Source organism: Athene noctua, chromosome 1, assembly GCF_965140245.1.
Source record: "Athene noctua chromosome 1, bAthNoc1.hap1.1, whole genome shotgun sequence".
Classification (NCBI taxonomy): domain Eukaryota; kingdom Metazoa; phylum Chordata; class Aves; order Strigiformes; family Strigidae; genus Athene; species Athene noctua.
The window spans coordinates 128,179-152,638 of NC_134037.1; the positions used below are offsets into that span (position 1 = coordinate 128,179).

At 47.3% G+C, this 24,460-nt stretch overlaps 1 protein-coding gene across 2 annotated transcripts; it reads left to right on the plus strand.

Annotated features, from left to right (window-relative positions):
- The first annotated feature begins 93 nt into the window (after positions 1–93).
- ZNF512 (zinc finger protein 512) lies at positions 94–24,221 on the plus strand. 2 transcript variants are annotated; one of them, XM_074895104.1, is made up of 15 exons: positions 94–160; positions 3,032–3,090; positions 4,378–4,586; positions 5,956–5,991; positions 6,499–6,588; positions 11,274–11,357; positions 12,625–12,749; positions 13,106–13,192; positions 14,460–14,558; positions 17,863–18,030; positions 18,633–18,827; positions 19,487–19,588; positions 20,830–20,892; positions 21,369–21,467; positions 21,928–24,221. In XM_074895104.1, the coding sequence occupies exons 1-15, from the start codon at positions 140–142 to the stop codon at positions 22,225–22,227; spliced, it is 1,737 nt and encodes a 578-aa protein (XP_074751205.1). In that variant the 5' UTR covers positions 94–139; the 3' UTR covers positions 22,228–24,221. The 2 variants fall into 2 exon arrangements, with proteins under 2 accessions (XP_074751205.1, XP_074751209.1); XM_074895108.1 differs by lacking the exon at positions 5,956–5,991.
- The last annotated feature ends 239 nt before the right edge of the window (positions 24,222–24,460 follow it).

Sequence of the window (24,460 nt, forward strand, 5' to 3'; positions counted from 1 at the left end):
CGCCGCCGCGGGGGCCCGGGCCCGGCTGCCTCCCCCCGCCGGGCCCGGGGCCGCGGCGCGGAGGCGGCCGGAAGCGGGGGGGCGGGGCCGCGGGGCGCGCGGGCGGCGGGGCGCGCGCTGACGTGGCGGCGGCGGCACCATGCGGGGCGGCGGCGGGTCGGTGAGTGTCCGCGGGGCGCGGGGGGGCGGCTCGGCCGGCGGCACGGCGGGAGCGGGGCGGCGCCGCCGCCGGAGCAGCCGTGGCGGGACTTTTGCTTCTCCCCGGGGGCCTCGCTGGGCTCGGGGCTGGCCGGAGCGGCTCTGGGCCGCCCGCTCTGTCGGGAAGGCTGGGCCCTGTCCCCGGGCGGGGGCGGAAACGGCCGCTTTCCGCTTGACGCCCTGGCGCCCAGCGGCGCTGAGCCCGCGGAGCGGCGGGCCAGGCTCTGCTCGGTGACGGGCCCGGGGGGATCGGGCGCGGCCCGGCTCCGGGCGCTGGCCGGGCGCTTTGTCCGGAAAGTTTCCATTGCGGGACATGGCGGGCGGTGGGGAGGCACCGGGAGAGGCCGCCTGGAGAGGCTGCGGCTGCCCCCTCCCTGGCAGGGTTCAAGGCCAGGTTGGACGGGGAGTTGGGCGACCTGGGCTAGTGGAAGGTGGCCCTGCCCGGGGCAGGGGGTGGCCCTGGAGGAGCTGTAAGGTCCCTTCCAGCCCAACCCGCTCTGTGATTCTCTGGTAAGTGTGCGGGTCGAAATGGAAAAGGGGGACGGACGGGGAGTTCCCCAAGAGGGGCTGGGCCGTGACGCCCGCCCCAGCCCTGGGGGTTCCCCCGGGGCAGAGACAGCCCCGGCAGCGCCGACCCTTGGTGCTTGCTGCCCCTGAGGCGTCTCCGGGCGCTGCCGCGCTGACTCGGCGGCAGTTACTGCATCAGCCCTCCCGTTTGGTGTCTGTGCTGGGTTACACATCGCCTTCCCCGGGGGGTTGTGGGCAGCCTGTCTCCAGCAGCAGCCCGTCCCGGGGCATGGAAACGTCCCACACAAAATCCGTAGGGAGGCAGAAATGGCCCACTCGCAAATTTAGTTCCTTCATGTTTTCAGGCTTTAGGCTGCTGCTTCTCTTTTTCTAACACATGCAAGAAAGTTGACTTTTTTGGTCTGCATATACCCAGCGTTCGGGTGTTCCTGCATATGTTGGGTCTCTTGTTTTCTGACTGAGAAGTACACTTTATAAATAAAAAACACTCAAAATTTAAACGCCAGTTTCTCTAGATGTTTCCTTCATAACTGCTGCTATCAACTTCTCAGAAAGGAACGTTAGGCAGATCATAAGTACTCTCTTTTTTTTTATTGCAGATCCTTAACTGTGACCTAAATTCTTCATACTAATCTTCACTTTTATGCAAAATTTTTTTAGTTCTAAAAAAAAAAAAACCCAACACTTTAAGCATGTGCCATATTTGTCAGTCATCTGGGTTCTTCTAATGGTTGATTAGGCCAGTTGATTGCAGCAGACTGTGCCTGCCTCTTCATTTTTGTCGTTATGACTTCACAAGCCTGATTTTTTTCTAGCTGCTCCTGGTGAGGTTTTTCCAGTCTCTGTTGTGGGGGTTTTCCAAATACAGCTGTTGGCACTACTAGATGGTGTAAATCATATCAAAGTGATACAAACCAACATTCGGTTGACTTTTCCAGAGGAGACAAGATATGATTGTGAAGTCACTGATGGAGCACTTGTGAATGTCTGTCCTGCTGCTGCCCTGACCTTCCCACCAGAGGAGCCAGGGCTGGAGGCCCTGACCCAAGGCGGGTCTGACAGCCCACAGCCACCGTTTGAGAATTCATCTCGTTGATCTCGGTGCCGGCTGCTTGGTGAACTACTGCTTGTTCCTATGCATAAATTAGAAGGCAAGAGCATAAAAGACAGATTGAAGTTAATTTTTTTTTCCCTGCTTTTTTTTTTTTTGTCGTGAATTTCATTTGCCTTGAAGCTTCCAATTCCCTAGTTTTGATACAGCACCTAAAGCTTCTCAGCATCTCCTCACAAGTCATCACATTTTTATGACTTCTTCAAATTCTGTCATGTTCCTGTTTGCTGTTTTTCAGATAACGGTAGCATTTATTTTTAATAACTGAAACACTTCATAGCGTGGTCCAGTTGATAATGTGCATTATATTTTTCTATAAAGAAGATAGGTAATTTATCCATATTCTTTCTTCTTTTTTTTTTCCAGTTTCTTAGCCAGTTCTTCTACATGGCAAAATACTCTCTCTCTTCCTAGGTTATAGTTTTGGTATTGCATATACTTCTACTGAGCAATGATTTTTGTTTTCTAGTCTGTATAATCAAGACTTTTGTCCTGAGTTTCCTTATGAAGAACAACACAGAGTCTTTATTATTATTTGGAAGAAGGTGATATGTGATTGTCTACATGCCACCAACAACGCATAGCAAATGGGTTGTTTATACTGACTGGGGAATGTCAATGGTATCTGGTAAATTACATGTCTTAATAGGAGCATAAGAAGCAACAGGTGACAAAAAATCTTTGTTAAATGATAAGACTTCTGTGATGTAGATAAAGCGAACAATCTAGGCTGCTGATGGGAGTATGATGAAGTAATGGAGATAAGAAATGAAAAGAGCATGTAAAAGACTAGAGAATGTTATTGGCATGGTAAATGCAAGAACTGTTTCATTAAGAAAAAATAAGTACAGTGTAAAAACTAGTAAGTTAGGATCTAAAATATTTGTAACGGTGTGGTAAAGTCTAGGCAGAAAGCACCAAAGGAATCGGAGACAAAGAACACTCCATCATGCCCCAGTGCAAGGGCAATGACTGGCTTTCGCATGGGGAGGGTAGGGGGACTCATCCCTGTTTTGGTTCCAGTTCTAGTTCAGCTGGACTTGAAAAGGTTAAACACCTCCTTGTTGCAGAAACCAGTGGTTTCCTTTTCAGAGGATGGTATGCACATCTTCACGGTGCCGGTGACTGCGTAACTGAAAAGTGAAACATGCAAAAAGAATTATGCTGCTAATGTGACTTGTTCTGCTTTGTTAGGACACCAGGACTGGACATCACAGACAACAGAAGGTCAAGAGGTCTCTGGGAAACAAAAAGTATGTGAATGTTTCTTGTCTAGTTGGAGTGAGGGCAAGGAAAAAGGGGAGAGATTCCTATTGGAAAACCATGTCTGGTCTTTACATAATACTCTGAATTTTAAGAGCTGCAACGATTTTGGTTTGTGTGATGAGAGTCTCAACTGCCTTTGCTTATTGGTTTGAAGGAAAAGTGCTTTTCTGATACTTAAAGCAGTATTAGCTTTCATTTATTTTTAAAAGGATTTTAACACTGGGAAGGTAAGTAGTCGATGTTCAAGACCAAATGGTGTTCTAAAACCTGTGTGGTTTTGAGTGTGATCGCAACTGAAAGGCTTTCATTTGAGAATTCCTCTCCCCACCCTTCTGCAGTACCTTCTTAAACAGAGTATATACTGATCTGACCTGGTACCATCCGTGTCCCCCACTGATTAATTTCTGGATGATGTGTTGAAACACGTGAGCTCCACAGCTCTGGGGGTGGGGGAGTGTAGCTGGGATGGCCACCACAGTCGTCATTCCAGCCATCTACTTCTTTCAGTTTGTGAATTGTACTAGCTATGGGCTATGTTGAAAAGTGTTTCTGTTTTCTGTTCTTTCCTCTTAATGTTGTTTGCCCAGAGAGTAGATACCTCTGTGTTTCTCTGACACCTAATCGTTTTGCTGTCATGTGCAGTAGTTCAAATGTCCACGCACTTCAGGGCTGTGAGAAGTATTTGAGAATAGTGAAGCAAAGTTCCCTCTGAACTCTAGGAAGAAAAATCAGTGCTGCTGGCTAGTCTAAATCAGCCTTACTGTAGTGTGATTTGTAGGATACACTGTAAGGCTGTCTTCATTGCTGAAAGTCTCACTGGTTAAAATTCTTAGTAGCGTTAAGTCTTTTACAGCTCTCGGAATAAGTACTGAAGAAGATCTTGCCCTTTGAGGCATGCAAAATACCTCTTTTGTAATGATGAGCTGCAGAAGAATTCTTATATTCCACATAGGTTGTTTAAGGATTACTGTATATTTTTAAATTGAGATCAAGTTGTGCCTGCTTCTTAAGTTGAAGGTTTGAGGTAAGTTGAATATTTTTTTCTTTTCTTCTGGAGTAACTTTCTAATATCATTCTCTAAAAGACGTACTAAAAAATAACATTCGGGAAGTTTTTCTGGCACTTCCCAGTTCACAAAGTCAGGAGATTCAGTGAACTGAGAGATGAATTTTTAGTCTACTTGGGAAGACAAAAGGGATGTTGTCCGTCAAGTTGTTGTTGTGTGTGTCTGTATGCGTACATATACATAAGGCTTTCAACTTGATGTTTTCCAGGTCTAAGCAATTTGAGGAGGTGGAAACTACTGTCCTAGAACTGAACAGTAACTATGATGAGACAGACCGCAACATTTCTTCTGCCTCACCAAAAGGCCGAGTGAACGGAAGTGCAGAGTCCAGAAGCAAACGGAGCATTCGCCGGCCTGCTTACTGGTTGGAAATGAGAGAGATGAAAAACAGTATTAACAAATCTTCAGAAAAAAAAGGTACTCATCACTTTTGGCTGGATGAAAAACTATATTTCTCTCTGGTTCTTTTATGAGAGATTAAATGACTTCTGAAAGACATGCTGCGGTTCAGCCACAAATTACAAGCTTGGTAATGGTGTGCATGTATGAGGAGAAATAAACTTCCTCCACTGCAGAAACATAGGTGAAATTCTGTGGTGTTACATGGTTCCTTCTGAGAGGCTTGTCTATTAAAATTAATGGTTCTGTGACTGAACTCAGTTGTATCCGTAGAAGGGATATGTGTAAGGATTCTGCCAGTCATATCAGGAATATGCTTTGAGATATTATATAAATAGAACAAAGAACAGTAAAGATGTAGAACAAGGGACCATTCAACAGTATTCTGGATTAGACGCAGCTTTTGTGGTTGGTAGATTTTATTTTTTCAGGATGTTTTTATTTCTTTTATTTTCTCGCTTCTGTCACTTATGATTTTCTGATTTGGAGTGGTTTGGGTCTTGTGTTGTTGTAGGAACGTTCAGATTTCCTGGCCTAGAAGCTGTTTCCCAAACTTGTCACGTGGTAGAGAGCCAAAACTTCACTCTTCTTTAATGCACTTTCTTCTTATCTCTTAAGTCGGAGTCTGTACTCCATCCTGTAGTGGGGAGAGCCGAATCTGGTATCTTGGCAGAAGCAAGGTTGCTGCAGCTCCATGCCCGAACCAGTAGCAAGACTAAACTGTATTCCTGTAGGTACAAACACACACATACAAGGTGTGTACACAGATCAACACGAAGGTTCCTCAGCACTCACACACACAGAACCAACAGCCTTCATCCTGTTTCCCTCTCTGGCTGATAAGGATGCAGATGTGTGAGTGAGAGAAAAGCAGCATATATAAAAAGTACCTGTAAAAGCAGTACATATATGTGTATGTTTGTGTGCACACGTGTGCAGTGTGTCTCTCCTGTATCTGCACTCACACACTGCGCCTGCTCGGCATCTGGCCCTCGGATCCCAGTCTCCTCGGTGGCTGGTACGTGGACGTGCTGGCCTGAGGCCTGCAGGGCCATGCCGGCTGCTGATGTAGACCTTGCAGACCGGCTCACACTCACAGACTCTGCTCTCCCCTGGTCCCTCTGATTTGGTGTCAGGCGTGACCAGACTTGTGCACTGACCACCCACCTTGTTTACAGGCAAGTGGCCCTTTTTATCCTCTTACACCTCTCTTTCCCTACACTTGATCCTCCCCAAATCAGCTAATTCTCTCCCTTTCCCTTCCTTTGATATAACTCCTAAGCATCCCAGTCTTGTGTCATCCTGACACATCCCACATGTCACATAACCCTGGGCATTAACACCACACACCCCCTTCTCACCACTGTCCCCCTTCCTCCTTCCAAAGGGTGCTCCAGAGAGCGGTTCACATTGACTCATCCTGGTGAGTCTCCTGGGACAGACCTGGGAGGAAGGTGTCTGTTTCTTTGAGTCTGTAATTGTGTTCCCCTGCCTGCTGTTGTGCTTCTGTACTTCCCTGTGTTGATGGAGATAAGCCATTGATAGGCCTGGAAATAGTGAGGGGAGGCAGGATATTATTTAGGTTTCCGCACCTACCGTTGTTTCTCTGTGCTTCTTTTTGTGTGTGTGCAGATGAGCTTTTGATGACATAACTTAGGACCTTCTGGCTCTCTTCCTGAGTAGTATTATTTTCCCAGACCGTGCTGTGGCACAGTTTCTTCCCTATCTTCTGTGTCAGAGGATTGCAGGCTGTGGAGTGCCCAAACGTTACTGAGTCAGAAGGCTGTGTCTAGCTCACTGGTGTCCAGCTGCCTTACAAAAACTACTTTAAGTATTGAATACGAGGATAAGCTGAGGCAGCAGCAGACTCAAAGCTGTTATCCAGACTGAATAATGTGACTGAAGCATTTCTGTTCTTACTCATTATCAGGGGAAGTGCTGTTGAAAGGCAAGAGGAAATCTAAGCAAGGGGAAGGTGAGGATCTAAAAGACTCTCCCAAAAAGAAGCAGAAGATTTCAGGTAATACGAATAACTTGTACTTCCTAATTACGAGTCTCCAGGTACTTCAGAATTCTCTCTGCCCAGATGCTATCCTCTGCTGTCTTCCAACTGTATTTCTGATTCTGGGTATTTTGTTACAGGGGATTGTTGACTAGTTTCTGCTTTACGGTGGAGATGATTGTTCTAATTTCAGTCTTTTGAAAGTCCAACAAAGGGATGAAGGAAAAGAAGTAGAGGAAGTATAGGTTAGTCTGCTTCATTTCAGTTCCCAAAAAGATTCTGGACTAAATGATTAGACAAACTACTTTTAAACATCTGGAGATTAATGAGTAGATGGTAACAGCAATATGGGTTTGTTAAGGAGAAATCAAACCCAACCACTTTAATTTTCTTTTACCACAGAGACAGAGGGGGGAAACGCTTGACATCGTAGGTCTTTCGTGCCTTCAGAGGGCTGTTAATCAGTGGTTAAGTGCAAACGTGGTGTAAGTAGGAGCAGGTGACACAGGAAAAGTATACATTTGCTGTCCAGTCTTGCAAGGATGAGGTTAGGAAAGCCAAGGCCAACCTGGAGTTGAATCTGGGAAGGGATTTGAAAGGCAACAGGAAATGATTCTACAAATGCATGAAAAGCAGAGAGAAGACATGGGAAAGCATTGAGTACGCTACTGAGCAGGGGAACTGGTGACAAATGACATGGAAAAGGCTGAGGTACTCAGTGCTTCCTATGCCTCAGTCTTTATCAGTTAAAGGGTTCCTGCAGGAATCCCAGATGCCTGAGACCAGAGGGAAAGTGGAGCAGGGAAGCCTTACACTCAGTGAAGGAGGATGAGGTTAGGGCACTTAAACTGGACATACCTAAGCATTTACCAGCAGTTCTGGCTACCTGGAGGTTGGTAAATGTGTTGCCCATCTACAAGAAGGGCTGGAAGGAGGATCTGTGGAACTACGGGCCTCTCAGTCTGACCTTGGTGCCAGGGAAGGTTGTGGATCGTCCTGAGTGCCATCACCTGGCCTGGACAACCAGGGGATCAGGCCCAGTCAGCATGGGTTTATGAAAGACAGGCCCTGCTTCACTAACCTGATCTCTTTCTGTGACAAGGTGACCTGCTTAGTGGATGAGGGAAAGGCTGGGGATGTTGACGACCTAGATGTTAGTAAGGCCTTTGACACCCACAGCATTCCCCTGGGGAAACTGGCTGCTCCTGGCTTAGACAGATGTACTCTTTGCTGGGTGAAAAAACTGGCTGGGTGGCCAGGCCCAAAGAGTTCTGGGGAATGGAGTTAAGTCCAGTTAGCAACTGGTCCCAAGTGGTGTTCCCCAGTGCTCAGTACTGGGGCCTGTTTATTAACTTTGTCACTTATCTGGACAAGGGGATCGAGTGCACCCTCAGTCAGTTTGCAGACAATGCCAAGCTGGGCAGGAGTGTTGATGTGCTTGAGGGTAGGAAGGCTCTGCAGAGGGGTCTGGGCAGGCTGGTCGATGGGCTGAGGCCAACTGCATGAGGTTCAGCAAGGCTCAGTGCCGGGTCCTGCAGTTGGGGCACAACCACCCCACACAACACCACAGGCTTGGGGCAGAGTGGCTGGAAAGCTGCCTGGTGGAAAAGGACTCGGGGGGGGTTGGTCAACAGCGGGTGAATATGAGCTGGCAGCATGCCCAGGTGGCCAGGAAGGCCACTGGCATCTTGGCTTGTATCAGAAACAGCAGGGACAGGGAAGGGATCTGACCCCTGTACTCGGCACTGGTGAGGCTGCACCTCAAACACTGGGTTCCGTTTTGGGCCCCTCACTACAAGAAAGATGTTGAAGTGCTGGAGCGTGTCTGAAGAAAGGCAGCGAGTCTGGTGAAGGGTCTGGAGCACAAATCCTGTGAGGAGCAGCTGAGGGAACTGGGATTGTTTAGCCTGGAGAAAAGGAAGCTCAGGGGAGACCTTGCCACTCTACAGTTACCTGAAAGAAGGTTGTAGCAAGGTGAGGGTCAGTCACTTCTCCCAAGTAACAATAGGAAGTGGCCTTGAGTTGCACCAGGGGTGGTTTAGATTGGATTTTAGGAGAAATTTCCTCACTGAAAGGGTTGTCAAGCACTGGAACAGGCTGCCCAGGGAAGTGTTTGAGTCACCATCCTTGGAGGTATTTAAAAGACATATAGATGTGGCACTTTGGGACGTGGTTTAGTGGTGGACTTGGCAGTGCTGGGTTAACAGTTGGACTCGATGATCTTAAAGGTCTTTTCGGACCTGAAGGATTCTATGAATCTGAGTCCCAAGGGGCCTGACAGGTTGCAGGAGTGCTGAGAGAGCTGGCTGATGTCATTGTGAGGTCACTCCTGATTGTCTTTGAAAGGTCATGGTGACTGAGAAAGGTTTCTGAAGACTGAAAGAGAGCAAATATCAATCCTATCTTCAGGGACAGAAAGAAGGAAGATCCAGGGAACTACAGGCTGATTAGCCTCACGTCAGTCCCTGGGAAGGTGATGGAGAGAGTCCTCCTGGAAAGCATTTCCAAATGTGAAGGAGAAGATGGTGATTGGGAGTAGTCAGCATGGATTCATGAAGGGCAAATCATGCTTAATCAATCTGATAGCCTTCTATAATGAGGTCACTAGCTTGGTGGATGAGGGGAGAGCAGTGGATGTTGTTCACCTCAACTTTGATAAGGCTTGTGGTGCTCTTTTCCACAACATCCTTGTAGATGAGCTGACAAAGTACAGGTTAGATAAATGAACACCACAGTGGATTGAAAAACAGCTGAACATCCAAGCTCGAAGGGTTGTATTCCACGTCTAGTTGGAGGCACATGATTAGTGGTATTTACCCCAGGGATAAATACTGGGGCCAGTACTGCTCAACATTTCCATTAATGACCTGTAAATGAGACAGTGTGCACCCTCAGCAAGTACCCAGATGGCACAAAGCTGGGGGGAGTGGTGGTACAGCAGAGGTGTGCTGCCATCCACAGGGCCAGGATGGGCTGGAGAATTAATCAGAGAGGAACCTCTCGAGGCTCATCAAGGAGAACTGTAAAGTCCTGTGGCTGGGCAGGAATAACCCCACATACTGGCATATGCTGGGGGCTCACTGTCTGGAAACCAGCTCTGCAGGCAGGGACCTTGGGGTCCTGGAGGGACAGCAAGCTGACCACGAGCCAGCGACACGCTCCTGTGACAAAGGCAGCCAACAGCCTTCTGGGCCACATTAGGAAGAGTATTGCCAGCAGGTCGAGGGGGTGATCCTTCCCCTCTGCTCAGCACTGGTGAGGCCACACCTGGAGTACTGTGTCCAGTTCTGGGCTCCCCAGTACAAGAGAGACACGGACATACTGAGAGAGTCTAGTGCCGGGCTGCAAAGATGACTGAGGGACTGGAATATCTTTCCTATGAGGCCAGGCTGAGAGAGCTGTGACTCCTCAGTGTGGAAAAGAAAAGGCTCAGGAGGAATCGGTGTGTGTAAAGACTTGATGGGAGGGAATGAGGAATGGGGAGCCAGACTCTTCTCTGTAGTGCTCACTGACAGGACAAGAGGCAGTGGGCACAAAACATACAAAATTCTATCTAAAGGTGAGAATACACTTTTTTACTGTGAGAGTGATCAAACTGTGTCACAGGTTGCCCAAAGAGGTGGTGGAGTCCCCATCAGTGGAGATAAATACTCAAAACTTGACTGGACACATTCTTTGGCAACCTACTGTAGCTGACCCTGCTTGAACACTGGCATTGGTTTAGGTTGGGGTTGGTTTAGGCACCTGGTTCAGCTGGTCCCTTCCAACCTTAATGTTTCTGTGATTTCTGTGAAATAGAAAAAAAGCGTAGAATGGTGGTCCACAATCTGTCCTAGATTCAATTTTAACTACTGTTTTTGTCACCAAGGACTTGAAAGTACATAGACAACACAAAGCTGAAAGACATGCAAGTGTGTTGGAGAAAAGGCTAAAAATGAAAGTGGAAAAACAGTTTAAATAGAATGGAATATAGTCTGTAAAATGAAAAGATACTGTAGTTAGGAAGAAATATTAGTACAGCTGAAAGACAACAGCCTAGGTGTCAGTTCTTCAGAAGATGATTGGAGATTTCTAACAGATCAAAAGCTGAGTAGGGACTAACAGTGTCATACTTGTTTTGAAAAAAGGCAGATGTTATACTGAGGTATTTGAGCAGGAACGTAGGCTTTCAGACATGTGAAGTCATTATTTTGCTCTAATGCAGGGTCACACTTGGGGCGCTGCTCCCAGCAGTGGGCACTGCAGTTCAGGAAATGTGTAGACCAGCTGAAGGGAGTAAAAAGCATAACCCTTGAGAAAATACTGAAACAATAAGAGTTGTTTAGTCTAAACAGGAATGAGTAGAGGAATGGTACTGTCCGTCTGGTTGTCAACAAGTCCTTAGATCGGCTCAGCTGTGCTGTGAACAGGATATTTCAGTGTGAAGAGTTCCCACCTCTGAGCTTTGTGTATGAACAACCGTACAGATTACAGATATCTGGATGGGACTAATGCCTGCAGCTGTGAATGCCTGTGGATTTTGAAAGGGTGTAGGGAACATGATCTTGACGTTCCTTTTAAAACAAAAGCATTGGACACTTCTGAATTGAGTAACTTTGAGACTGCAAAGTAAATAGCAGCCTCCTTGCAAAAAAATCTCTGCTATTTTGTAACAAGGCTTGCAGAATGAAGTCTTCTGGTCTTTCTTGTTTGTGTTATAACAGGAAAAAGACAGCAAGCTGGAACACAACAAAACTCCAAAACGAAAGGCCACTGTGTTCAGAAAGAACCAGAAACCTATGGCGCAGGTAAGAAGAAGAAGCAGTTGCTCAGAATTCTTTATAAAGCAGCTAAAAGAAAAATGTGATTCTAGGATTTGAATCTGAGCAACAGCTGTGTTTCTGGTGTTTCCATTTTCTTGCTCGCTTTATGGTGACAAGGAAGAACTGGCTGCTGTCCTTCTGGCACTGTGTCAGTACTGCAGAGCAAGGCTGGAGGGACTGCACGCTGCCTAATAGTGCAGTGCCACATGGTTTTACCACTGCGTAATGGAACAGTGAAGGGGTAGTTGCTTCTTGAACTGAGGAGAAGCCCGTTAAAATAGTTTCACTATAAAACTCATTAAAATATTTATACTTTCTTACTCAGCAGTGTCTGTTTGTGGGAAAAACTCTGTAGCTGCTGCTGCCAAATCACCTCTTCTGGTGACCTGGCAGCCAGAGACCCAAGCCGTCCATCCTAGGAAAATACCATTAGCCTTGACTCAGCAAGTGGAATGACTTGGTACGTGTAGCTCACAGCACTTGTTAAATAACCCAGCGTTCTGCCAAGTGCTCTTTGATTCAGACTTTCCCCAAGCCACCTAGGGAGGGACAGCCCCTGCCTGTTATTACTGGGCAAGGAGGAAAGCCTTTAGATGTTTAATGATAATAATTCAGTCAGGTGGCTGCTAAACTACTTTCTTTCCAGAACCCATTTCAGTAATGTAGAATCCTTCTGTGTTATGCCAAGCTTCTGCTTGGCATTTCAGAAGGAGGCTGGGAATGGAAACCGTGCCACACAGAGTACTTTTCCTTGGCTGTGGAATAACTTGGCCTGGTGGTACAGCTCTGTTTTCTTCCAGTGCCCAAGCTGCTGGCTAGTGTAAGTGGAGTTCTAAAGATCTGGTTAGCAGAACTGAACCGTGAACTTTGTCTGAAACTGTTCAGTCACGTCTGTGACTGTTTTTACTGTGAAAACCCTTTTGTCAAAAGAAAAGTTTACTCTGCATGCTAAAGCAATTGTGTAATAATAATGAACGAAGGAAAAATCTCTACTGAAGAAGTGGAAGAACACTCCTCACAAGGGGATGGTGAGATTAAAGAGTTCATAAAATTATCTCCCAAAAGGAGTGATGTGTGCCTTCTCACATGACACATTCAAAGCTGCAAATGAGCTAAACCTATTGAAGTGTTGCTGGACATGAGTTTGGTAGCATGTGACCCGTTTCCTTCTAGGATTCACAGTGCACATTGACGGGGAAAAAAAAAAAGATACTGTGTTTGCAGTTCTATTCCAAACCTTTTGTTCTGACAGGTAGCATGGAAGAGCAATGGTCTTTGGAAATTCAGGACAAAGGCCGAGTTACCTGTCCAACATGCCGAGCTGTGGTGAGAAAGACTGTAGAAGGACTGAAGAAGCATATGGTAAATTGCAGGCAGGTGAGAACATGAGAAGTGAGCAATGTTTTCTTTATTCATCTTCATCTTACTGGTAGAAATGCCGGCACGTTTAAAACCAGTTCCATCATCACGTTGTTTATACATATGTATAAAGAGCCCTTTATACTCTGTAAGAGGCTGCACTTGGTCCTTCTTGCTTAGTCTTTTGCTGGAGGTTTGGGGTAGTGAACAAAGATGTAGCTGTTTCATGGTTCCCCTGAATTTTAAGCTCCATAAAATCTCTTCTGTTCTTAGTGAGCAGTTACCAGGCCCAAATAAGATGTTCTGCTTTCTGACTCGTTTCCCACTGCTCTGGTTAATTTAGTTACACACACCATGTCCTCGTTTATTTCTAGGAAATGTTCACATGCCATCACTGTGGGAAGCAGCTGAAGTCTTTAGGAGGGATGAAATACCATGTCATGGCAGAACATAACAATCAGGTAACACAACTGCTGTGCATCTAAAAATCCTACAGGCAAGACAGTCTTTTGTTCCTTCTCTGATGCACACAGAAGCAGAACACGGTGTGTGTTTTTTCAAATGTTTTAGTTGTTCAAATCTTATCTACCTATTATTTTTCCTCTGAGATTTGATGTCTGAAAAAACAGTAGAATGTTACCAGAGATGATAGGCATGCTACATCTTAGAAAGAGGGGATGAACTTCTGTTAAAGCTGATTATATGTCACCACAAAAAGCATTCTCAACCAGAAAAAAAAAAAAAAAAAAAAAAAAAAGATTGCTCATTAGGCTGCAATTTTCAGTCCTTGCTAGAAAGTAGGATTTTTTTCTATGCCCAGGGCAGACTAGATTTCAGTTCTTTACAAGTTCAAAGGTAAAAAAAGCAGAAGCAACAGTTTAGTTCTTGTCTCTATTTACTGTAAAGTTATTAATGCTACAATCTGCTTTTCCTCTTTGCTATTACTTTCAAGAAGGCAATGTCTCCTGTTGTAGTTGTGAAGAACTAGAACTTTTGAAAAGGTCATTCAGAAGTTTGGGTAAGGTTTAGATAGTTCATTACTGTTATTTTTCACATAGTTCCCAGTACTGTGGTTTTTGAACCTACAGCTGTACTGGTAAATGAAATAGGCCAGGGATCATGTTCTGGCCCTGAGGAATAGGTCTGTCTCTCAGTTCTAACTTCTTATTCAGTCTAGGTGTAGTATTACTCTATGGTAGCATAGGAAGTAACATACAATAACCATGACAGCGAATAGAGAAGAACTTGTGCTGTAGCTTAGCATAGGTGAATAACCGTTACAGGCAGTTAGTCTGCTTAGCCTTAGTTGGACTAAGTGAAAATCCAGTAAATGTTAAAGGTGTGTGACAGAGATGAGTAAGTACATCCCACAGGCAGAAGGGGAGAAAAGTAATTTTGGAAATACATGCCCTTGTCCTTCCCAGCAGCTGCAGTGTGGGACCATTTCTTATCAAGGTTTTGTTCATAGCTAGCTAGCTAAATGTTAAAACTCTTTTCTGCAAAGTTGGGTTTTAGGCAGTTTACTCCTTTTAAAGGTAATACAGTTGTTCTGGGATGTAGGCAGTGATCGCTGTATTAGATATAATTCTATAACATCACAGAGTTGCAGAGATTTAACTATTTTAGAAGCTTTCCTTCAGCAGCGCATTGAGTGATGAATTCCCTATGAGAAGAACTGTAAATGCTGAGCATCCTGTGTTTTTCTTTCATCTTTCTGCTGTGCTCTAGCCAGTAGTGAAGGAGGGAGGCGAACTGGATGAACAGCTCGAGCGAGACCGCCTTCGGAAGGTTCTGAAGCGTATGGGAAAACTGAAGTGTACGAGGGAGGTAAGCTGCATTGTCCTAAGGACCTGAATTAAACAGCAGTGGATGCATGAACGTAGAGTATTATGAGAGTTCTGCTGGCTCTGCTTTGGTGCTGGCCAAAGTTGGATTTATTTCAAGATCCTAGCTATGCTTTTAATCATAGAATGGTTTGGGTTGGAAGGGGCCTGTGAAGGTGATGTAGTCCAGCCCCCTGCCCTGAGCAGGGACATCGTCAGCTAGATCAGGCTGCTCAGAGCTCCATCCAGCCTGACCCTGAATGTGTCCAGGGACAGGGTGTTTGCAGCCTCTCTGGGAAACCTGTGCCAGTGTTTCACCACCCTCACTGTAAAAAATTTCTTTCTTATATCTAGTCTGAATCTACCCTCTTTTAGTTTAAAACCATTAGCCCTTGTCCTATTGCAGCAGGCCATTTTAAAAAATCTATCCCCATCTTTCTTGTAAGCACCCTTTAAGTGTTGAAAGGCTGCAATAAGGTCTCCCCAGAGCCTTCTCTTCTCCGCTGAACCCCCCCAACCCTCTCAGCCTGTCACAGCAGAGGTGTTCCAGCCCTCTGATCATTTTTGTGGCCATTTCTGGACCCACTCCATGTCTTTCCTGTCCTGAGGACTCCAGAGCTGAGCGCAGTGCTCTGGGTGGGCTGTCACCAGATTCTGCGACCCCTCGCCATGCAGCCCAGCACATGGGTGGCTTACTGGGCTGCAAGTGTTCATTGCTGGCTCGTGTCCAGCTTTTTTCATCCACCAGTTCTCCCTGGGGCTGCTCCCCATCCCTTCACCCCCAGCCTGGGTTGATACCAGGGATTGCCCCGACCCGTGGGCAGGACCTTGCCCTTGGCCTTGTTGAACCTCATGAGGTTCACACTGTCCCAATTCTGGAGCTTGTCCAGGTCCCTCTGAACGGCATCCCACCCCCCAGGTGTGCCAGCTGCCCCTGCTCCCTTATCCCCAAGGGCAGTTTCCCAGGGGGTCCTGTTGACTACCTCCTTGAACAGCTGCAAGTTTGCTTTCCTAAAATTCAGGGTCCTGGCTGTTCTCTTTGCCTGCCCCATACCCCTCAGGACCGCAGACTCCACCAGTGCATGGTGAGTGCAGCCCCGGCTCCCTGCAGCTGTGGTGTCTCTGATGAGCTCTCTTGCCTTGGTGACCAACAAGTGTCACATCCCCTCTGGGAGGGCTCTCTGTTACCTGGCCTCAGAAGTTTTCCTCAGCGCGCTCTGGGAGTCTCCTGGATTGCTCACAGCTCTCCCTGCTACTTCTGCAGCAGATGCTGGGGTGTTGGAGTACCTGGCAGGATAGGGGGGTGTGAGGGCGGTGCCTCCTGCTGGGGGAGCCCCAAGCCTCCGTCAGCAGGTGCCCCTTGGTGGGGCAGCCTGTGCCAAACGCCGGCCACGAGGTTCCCTTTGTTGTCTCACCATCTAATTCTTACCAATAAGCTTTCAACCTGCTCGTGGTTATTCTTCAGACAGCTCTTCATATTCTCTCCCTTTCTTGATGCAGGGGACCCTTCCTTGCCCATCCCGTCTGAGCCCCTCTGGCCCTGGACTCCAGCCATGGGATTCATCCCACCACGTTTCAGCAATGTCAGCAGGGTCGTGGCTTTCTAGCATCATGGTGGCTTCCAGCTCTTGCTGGTCATTACCCTGCAGCCTGCACTGGTGCAGAGGCACATCAGCTGGGCTGTTGGCCATGTCAGCTTTTTAGGGGAACACACCTTAATTTCTTTGAGATATTTCACTGGTGTCTCCTGTTGGCTCCTATTACCTCAGGAGCCCCTGATTTATCTCTGCAAGACTGGAGTGTGCTCCAGGGCACCCAGCACGTCTCAAAGCAACAGGCTGAGGGCCCTTGCTGGCACCCTGACCCTCAAACTTTGGCGTGTGATCCCATGGTTTGTCACAGGCCAGCCTGACGTTATCCCCTTTCCCCTTCAATTCTAGTAATCCCTTGAGGGACTTTGGTGGGATGCTGTGGTACCTGGGAGGCAGCAGGATGCCTGGAGAATTCCCTCTAAACACCTGTGAAGCTCTGAGCATAGAGAATGAATTTTGGAGTGACTGATGCTTGGTTAGAACCTCATAACTAAACAAAGTAGGAGTCTGGTGAACACTGGCTAACTCAACCAGAAGTTTCAGGGCTTCACACACGACTTGTTAGGTGACATTCTCTGGCTTACACTAGAAGGGAATCCACCTTCCGTTGCTCTCTGATCCCCATTTGAACTCTCAGAGAGGATAACTAGGGTGATTAAAATGGAGTATTTATTTTTGATTAATTTTTTTTTAAGGACTTCTCTAAACTAGATGTGTAAATGTAGATGCAGCAAAGATATGACTATAAATCCATTCAGTGGAAGATGTCAAGGAGGAAGAAGTTAAAGGATGACCATTTTCCCTTGCAACAGTATTATAAACTGTTCACAGAATTACGCAGCTGTTAAGGCTGGAAGGGAACTTCTGAGGCCATCTCGTCCAACCCCCGTGCTCAGGCAGGGTCAGCTAGAGCTCTCTGAGTATTTGATGTGTTGGTGTCTTCAAGGGGAATTGAGGGGACACTGGATTGTTTCTTGTATGCACCAAAAATATTTTTTTAATGTGCACTTCTGCTCTCTGTTTGTCATAGCTGTGAAGATGTTTTTGTGCAAACTGTGTGAGCTTGTCTGTGGTTTTTCAAAATAGAGATTGGCCACAGCTAGAGAAGGGGGTGGAGGACAGATGGGTACACTAAAAACTTGCTGATGCATGTTTGATTTGTCCTGTTTCCAAGCTCGTTGTCAAGTTGATCACCGGATTCAGGATTAGGAGATACTCTAGTAAGTGCCAGCCACAGGAACCACTGGAGTTTTTGTTGTCCTCCACTGCAGCATGAGACTGCTGTATCCTAGGCATAGCTGAAAGTTTTGTTTACTGTCACCCTAATATTGCTGCATTCTAGACAGCTTGACCAGCCAACCAAGTGTAAAACCTTCCTCTTTTTCTGCCCAACTCCTCCATTTGTATCTGAGTGTCTTTCCATTTTGTGCATCCCCATTTAACATCTTGCTTCTTCATTCCATATATTAAAATTTTCTGTTGTTCACTAGCTGCAAATAAGTTCTAAGAAACAGTTTCTCCCAGTTGCAGCCAATTCTTTGTGCCAGATTTTGTCTATCTGAATAGACTAATGTTAAAGTTTACTACCTGATTGTCTCTGGTCTGGCAGGAAAAGTGATAACACTTTGGTCAGCAATCTGTGGATTCTGTACACGGTGGTGCTGTGATCACTTGGAGAGCATTTTTCTTTCACACATTTTCCTTCTGCGTTGACAGGGCTGCACAGGCAGCTTCACTAGCATAATGGGATACCTATATCATATTAAAAAATGTGGGAAGGCTGCCTCTGAGCTGGAGAAAATGGCTATGAAGTGCCATCACTGTGGGAAAGCATACAAATCGAAGGCAGGACTTGTCTACCACCTTCGATCTAAACACGGGCCGGTAAGTGCAAGTTGCCACAGTTACCAGGTAGTGCAGTGGTACTCGAGCCATTCACACTTGAGACACGTGTAGGCTTTTGCTTGCTGCTTGGGTGGGTAACTGGGGTAGCAAATCTGCATTTTTCTGTCTCTGGAGTATTGTGTCCTTGATGCTTTCCTTCTAGCAGCAGCTGTTGCTGTTCTGTGACTAGGATGAAGTTTTTAATAGTAAATCACCATGGCAGCAGTAAACTCTCCCCAGCCTGACTTTTGCTCCATGAAAGAATGTTGCTTTTCTTTGCTCTTAAAACACCCAACTCTGGAACAGAGCAGGCAGTAAGTACCATGCTTGTCCATGAGGGTTTTACAGTAAATGATGTGATGCCCTTTCAAGAGGTAGCTGCGTGAAACTCTCTGCCTGAGCCTTTCTGCCGTGACCCCCCAGATCAGATGTGGGGGTCTGTCTCACCAGCAGGATGCACTTCTGTCCCGTGTCTGCTAGAAAGAACCACAGCTGCAGCAGCATTCTCGTGAGGGATTTGGCAGCATATTTGTTCACAGTATTTAGTGTAACTGAAACAGGAACCAGTGAAGGAGGCTCACCTTTTCTGACCTCCATTGCAGGTCACTTTCCTCCATGAGGAGAGAAGAACAGAGAGCCTGAAGGAAATAAAACGGGAGTCCAACAGCACAGGAAGAGTTCAGAGGAGATCTGCAAAGGTGGCAATCTACTATCTCCATGAGCTGGCTGGAGAAGAGCTGGCCAAAGAGTGGCCCAAGAGAAAAGTCCTGCAGGACTTGATCCCAGATGACCGAAAGGTACATGGCCTTGGTGCTGTGTAGGGTTTGAGTCTTTCTTCACATCAGAGCAGTCTTGCACTGGGATCTACCCAGTGTTTAGTGGCCATGGAAAGTGATACTGAAGAAGTAATGTCTTGTGGGAAGGTTTTGCTCTCTCTGGTCTTAGATGATGATATTGCTACAGTAGCATTTGCTGTGGCGGAAGTATTTTATCCAGGCAGGCTACAATGATTTTTCAGGTCCTATTGCTGTAATTTTCAGTGTGCACAAGTAACAAAGACAGTTACAGGCAGCATGTTGCTCAGAAGTCATAGATCACTGCTGCCATGCAGGGATGTTTCAGTTTTTCAGGCTTCAGAGTTTCCAAGAGCATCTTTTAGGCTGAGGAGAAACCCAAGGGGAAAGGATGATTTATGATTTTAATGGGGTAAGTACATTTAGAAGAATTGTAGTCCAAGTTATGGGAAGTTTTGGATTCTGGTGTGGGGGTTTTCCAGATTTGGTTCTGTTTGTAGAGAGTCACTGAGACAGGAAAAGATTGGTTATTGAGAGTTTGGCTGTTAGAGCAGGAGAAGAAATAGCACTTCTGTCTGACATCCTGGGAGAGAAAAGGACATACTTGGCACTATGTGCAGCCAACATTGCTTCCAGCTTTTAATTCTGTCTCTTTATCTCAGCTAAAATATACTCGTCCTGGACTGCCCACATTTAGTCAAGATGTGCTGTGCAAATGGAAAACAGAGATAAAGATGTACCGAAGAGTCCACTGTCCAAATCAGGTAATCCTGCAGTGTTTCTGAAGCCTCAGAGGGGACGGATCTCAGGTCTCTGTGAGCCAGCAGCTTTCCACAACCTGGAAACTTCAGTTTGTCTCTCTGTCGGAGACAAGTTCTGTTCCATCTCAGTGTGGTTGGTCAGTGTAACCAAGACCGTGTTGGACTGTTGACCCAGGATGACCCTCTGGGGATGCGTTTGTCCCTTCCAGAGCCAGTCAGTGGCTGTCGGGCTGGCACAGCTCTCGCAGGCAGCCAGGAGCTGGTCCAGCGGGGCTCTGAGTGTGGGAGAGTGACAGGCCTCTGCCTGCCTAGCAGGTGTATTAAATCTAATTATAAAAGAAAGGAGGAGTAGAGATGGAAGTGTAAAAGTAGAGGGACTTTGTCTGGCACAGCGCTTAAGTTTTCTTTTGAAAGCTGGAAATGGGCTACAGAAGACTTGGGCGTGGTGCCGCCATGCGGGTCTAGGGCTGCCTGTGCATGTGCACATCAGGTCCTTACAGCCCCACGCAGCCATCCCCAGCCAGATCCAGCAAGGAGAAATGGCCCCACTGGTGGAGGTGATGGTAGATGTGACACCCACTGCCCAGGTTTGCTATAGAGACAAGGCCTTCCCCCTGCCTGCCCCACGCCTCATCTCCAAGTGTAAGAATTGCAACGTAACGTTGTATTTGGAGCTGTCCCCAGAAGGCAGCTGTCTTGTTTCAGCAGCCAGTAACCCAAAAGCATGTCTTGGGGCTGTGGGCTGAGCGTGGTCTAGTGACCCCAGGCTGATGCCTAAAGCATCACATGGGGTGGGCCTGTAGAGCTGCCCCGTAACAGAGCATCGATGTCAGGGGCAGCTCTTCTGCTCTGTGCCACGAGAGCCCAGCAGGGTAGGAGAGGTTGAAGTGTCATGTCCTTGTCCCTGTGCTTTGTTTGAAATTAATCTCTGCTGCGCTTCAGGCAAAATGCAAGCCCTTATCATTTTACTCAGGGTTTTGATAGACGGTGAATGTAACTGTGACAAGAGTCTCTGTTATGTCTGAATGTGCTCAGAAGCTGGATATATTTAACTTACTGAAAGCTTAAGTCTCTTAATGGTCTGTTTATCAGCAGCTTTCTGGCTCTGGAGGGCTCACTATTTCCCTCCCTCTACCTCTCTTATCCCTTTTGGAATTGTCTTCCGGAGGATAAGACTCTCTTGTGCAGGAAGAAGTGATTTCTTACTAGAGTTTTGCTGACATGCTCTTTTTTTACTGTTTCAGGGTTGTGAATCTGTATATGGCAGCGTCTCAGGACTCAAGTCTCACCTCGGCACGTGTACCTTGGTTGGTAGCCTTCCTCTACTCACTGTCTTTTACACTAGTAGCCCGACTGTCCCTGTCCCTCAGCTCCCTCCTCGTTTCAAGCTGTTGTCCTGTCATCTGCTACTCTGAGTTCCTCACAGCTGAGTGCTTCCCTGTGTGCTCACGGGGCTGCCACTGCCAACACTGCTTGAGGCAAGGAGGAGGCATCCTAATGGCATGCATTTTAGTGGAACTGCCGTCCTACCTGTAGATTCACAGCTACAAGAGCATTTTTTCCAGGTACAGTGCTGGAGTCCCTGTAATGTCTTGCAGAGCAGTCTTATGCTTTGTGGGCATAACTGGTCAGCAATGTCAGTGCTCCTGTAGCTGAAGCATTGTCTGGTACGAATAAGAGTTTCTACTGCTGGGTTATATCCAAGCAAGACTCAAGTAGAATACAGAGGTGTATCAGCCTTCTAGGCAGCAGTTGATGAAGGATTTTTTTGTTTTGGTGCCAGGGAGACTTTGTGGCTGGTAAATACAAGTGTCTCCTGTGTGAGAAGGAGTTCGTTTCAGAGAGTGGGGTCAAGTATCACATCAACTCTGTACATGCTGAGGTAAGGCGGGCAGAATGGATGTCCTCAAACCCCAGGCTGTTGGAGGTGGGGAGGGTGTCTTGGGAAGGAAATGCTGGTTTTTTTGTGACTTGCTCACTGTTGGGAACAGGATCCTAGGCTCGAGTGGCCTTTGAGTTGTTCAAACTTAGCTGGTCTCATGCGTTGGTCTGGGGAATGAGTGTTGTGTCATGTCTTGTCCCAAGCTGCTGCTGCTCAGGTTAGCTCTTCAGCATTTCCCATGCCTTTAGCCAGGCAACTGCCTAATCAAATCTGCATCCTTGAGACAGAGTGACACCTGAGGAGGAACACTGAAGAACACAGCTTTGTTAGGCAGCTGCCTTTCCAGATCTCACATTTCAGGAAACCATTGTTTCACAAAGCAGCTTTATTACAAGCCCTCATAGACTTTATATGGTATTTCCACCATCAGTGCCAACCTGTTGTCTTCTAAACCCTCCAGGACTGGTTTGATGTGAACACAACTACCACCAAAAGCTTTGAGAAGCTGATGAAAATCCGCCAAAGAGAAGAGCAGAGGAAGCAACGGAAGAAACGACCTTTGACCCGAGGCAAAAAGAAGAGAACTGGGACCTTGGCTGCCAAGAAGCTCCCCACTGCTGGAGCTGAAAAAATGAGGAGAAGTAAGAGAGGTCGTCCACGGCGGGTGGACAATGAGAGTGTGAGTAGTGAGGAGGGGGAGCCTCAAGTTGCACAGAGAGCCGAATTCCCAAAAACCAGCCACAAGCGAGGCCGGAAGTAAACCCCTAGAAGAAGAGGAGTAATCCTAAAGCTTTTCAGTTACAAGCCCCATTTCTGTCAGGCTCATAACCCACAGCACTAATATAAGCAACTGAATGTCTTTAGGACTGTGACTTCACGCTACTCAGTGACCTTGATTTTTGAAACTGTTGCCTCTGGTCAGTTGTGAGAGACTTCAAACCAAAGCTGTGGCACAGAGCCTGCCTCTCCTGGTGTAGATCCCTTGGACAGTGTCACTAGCAGTGTAGTTCCTGCTCTGGTTACAGTCTGTTTCAGTCATGTTAGTTGCTTGTTGAGTGGTTTCCTGTACAGCAGCTGTCTGTTTTGTCACCTCCTCTGATGGATGAGATCAGGGTTCTTTTTTAGCAGCTCTCTCTCCCTGTAAGGGACTGACTAGCACAGTGTTTAGGTCTCTTAAGGGGGGGGATCCTTTCTTGCACAGGGTGCTCACGAACCAAGCAGTGCTGTGCAGAACACAAAGGCTTTATCTTGCCCTGTAACCGTCCTGCCTGTTGTCAGCAGTGCTGCCACAGAAGAGCAGGTACCTTCTGGCCTGTGCTGCAGTCTGTTGCACAAGGCACCGTCTCCATACGCTGATGTTTAGGCTCAGCACCAGACAGTAGCACGTCTGCTTGGACACGACAGGGCATCGTCATTACCCTCTTCAGAGCCCGGTGTTCCCCGGCATCTTCTGTGACACTGGGCATTGAATGTAGAGGGGCTTCCAGTCCAGTGAGGAGTAAATACCCTCCAGCCTTTTGGAGATCCATTGGCCTTTCATAGACCCCCAGTAAGGGATGTAATAAGGTGGCCTTTGTGGGCCCCCGAAGACGCTTGTTTCAGGCTCCCCTGGGGAGCAGAACTGCGGGGCGGCGCGGCGCTGCAGTGTCAGTCTTTCTGATGCTGAGACCTGGGCTCGGCTGAGCTGCCTCGCCAGCATGGTGTTCTTTGTTGTGCCCATGCTCCCCTAGTGTCCTTTTTTTCTGCACTGTAGATGCCACCTTTGTTGTCTTATATCACTTTTCAATACTGCTTCCTTTGTGTGAATGAGGTATATTAGCAGTGGCTTCCCTGCATGGAAAAGGTTAAAAGAAGAGGGTTCATTATTTTAAATCACATGTTGTTGGCATGAACTCTGGATCACAGGGAATATCTTCCCGTGCTCCTAGAATGCGGCAGATGTCATAGAGGCTGGTAGGAAGCAGCAGCACAGACAGTCCTCTGTCTTTCAGAGAATGGGTTCGCCAGAATTTGTTATCCAAAGACCCACTGTACCAGGAAGTTGTGAAATTTGACCTTTTCCTTGCAGTTTTGCAGGCAAAAAGAGAGGCAGCCTGCTCTGTGTTACCTCCCCGTGAATTTTCACTGCCTACTGACGTTGCTGGTGCTGAAATGCGCAGGGCAGCCATTGCAGTGCCTGGCCAACAGCCGGGACTAGACGTTGTGTGTTATTGCCAGAATAATCCTGCTGGCCCTGACGCTGGGAAGTGCGGCGTGGCCTCCAGAACTGCCTCTCCCATAGGACGTGTGAAGCAGACGCCAGCTGAGCATGGTCTGTCCCGTGGGGGTTAACACCCGTATGGCAACTCCGTTGGGAGTTACGTGCAGGAGTTAGGCTGCCTTTTGGAACCAGCTCTCCCTGGGGCTGCAGCGCTGCGCTGGAAGTAGGAATATGTGGACTTCTGTGCAGGGTGTGTCAGGTTTACAGTAAGAGGGGCAAAATCTGAAGACGACAAAATAAAATGTCGCCAGTGCGAGAATGTGGTTTCTTGTCTGTTTGGTGTGTAGTGTTCTCGGTACCATCCCTACTTGCACAGCACACCCCGGCCTGCCCACTTGCTTGTCCTGCATGCACTGGTGCTGTTGTCTGCACCATTTCTCCTCAGTACTCCACTCTACACAGCTGTACTTGGACCACACCTGTTTACTACTTTCCCACCCAATAGATGGACAGCACAATAAACCTATGAATTAAAGAAGGTTTTTCTTAGTGGATTTCAGTCTGGAGTCCTATTTACTGTCATTTGTGAGTTACTAACCAGACCTGTTTCTAACATGGATGCTTCATGACCACCTGGATTTTGTAGAATTACATCAACAACATATTCCCCCACATAACATCGTTATCCAGCAGTGCATTCATACTCCATCAGTGTCACAGCAGATGCTCTGTGGGGCTGGCTCAAGCTGGTAAGAGGCGGTGGCAGTGCTGTGGCAGCACAGTCCTCATGGTC

Coding starts and splice junctions, on each gene's coding strand:
- ZNF512 (XM_074895104.1), top strand. CDS start 140: ATGCGGGGCGGCGGCGGGTCG. Junction 3,091..4,377: donor AGGTCTCTGGGAAACAAAAA/GTATGTGAATGT, acceptor GATGTTTTCCAG/GTCTAAGCAATTTGAGGAGG. Junction 21,468..21,927: donor TCAACTCTGTACATGCTGAG/GTAAGGCGGGCA, acceptor TAAACCCTCCAG/GACTGGTTTGATGTGAACAC.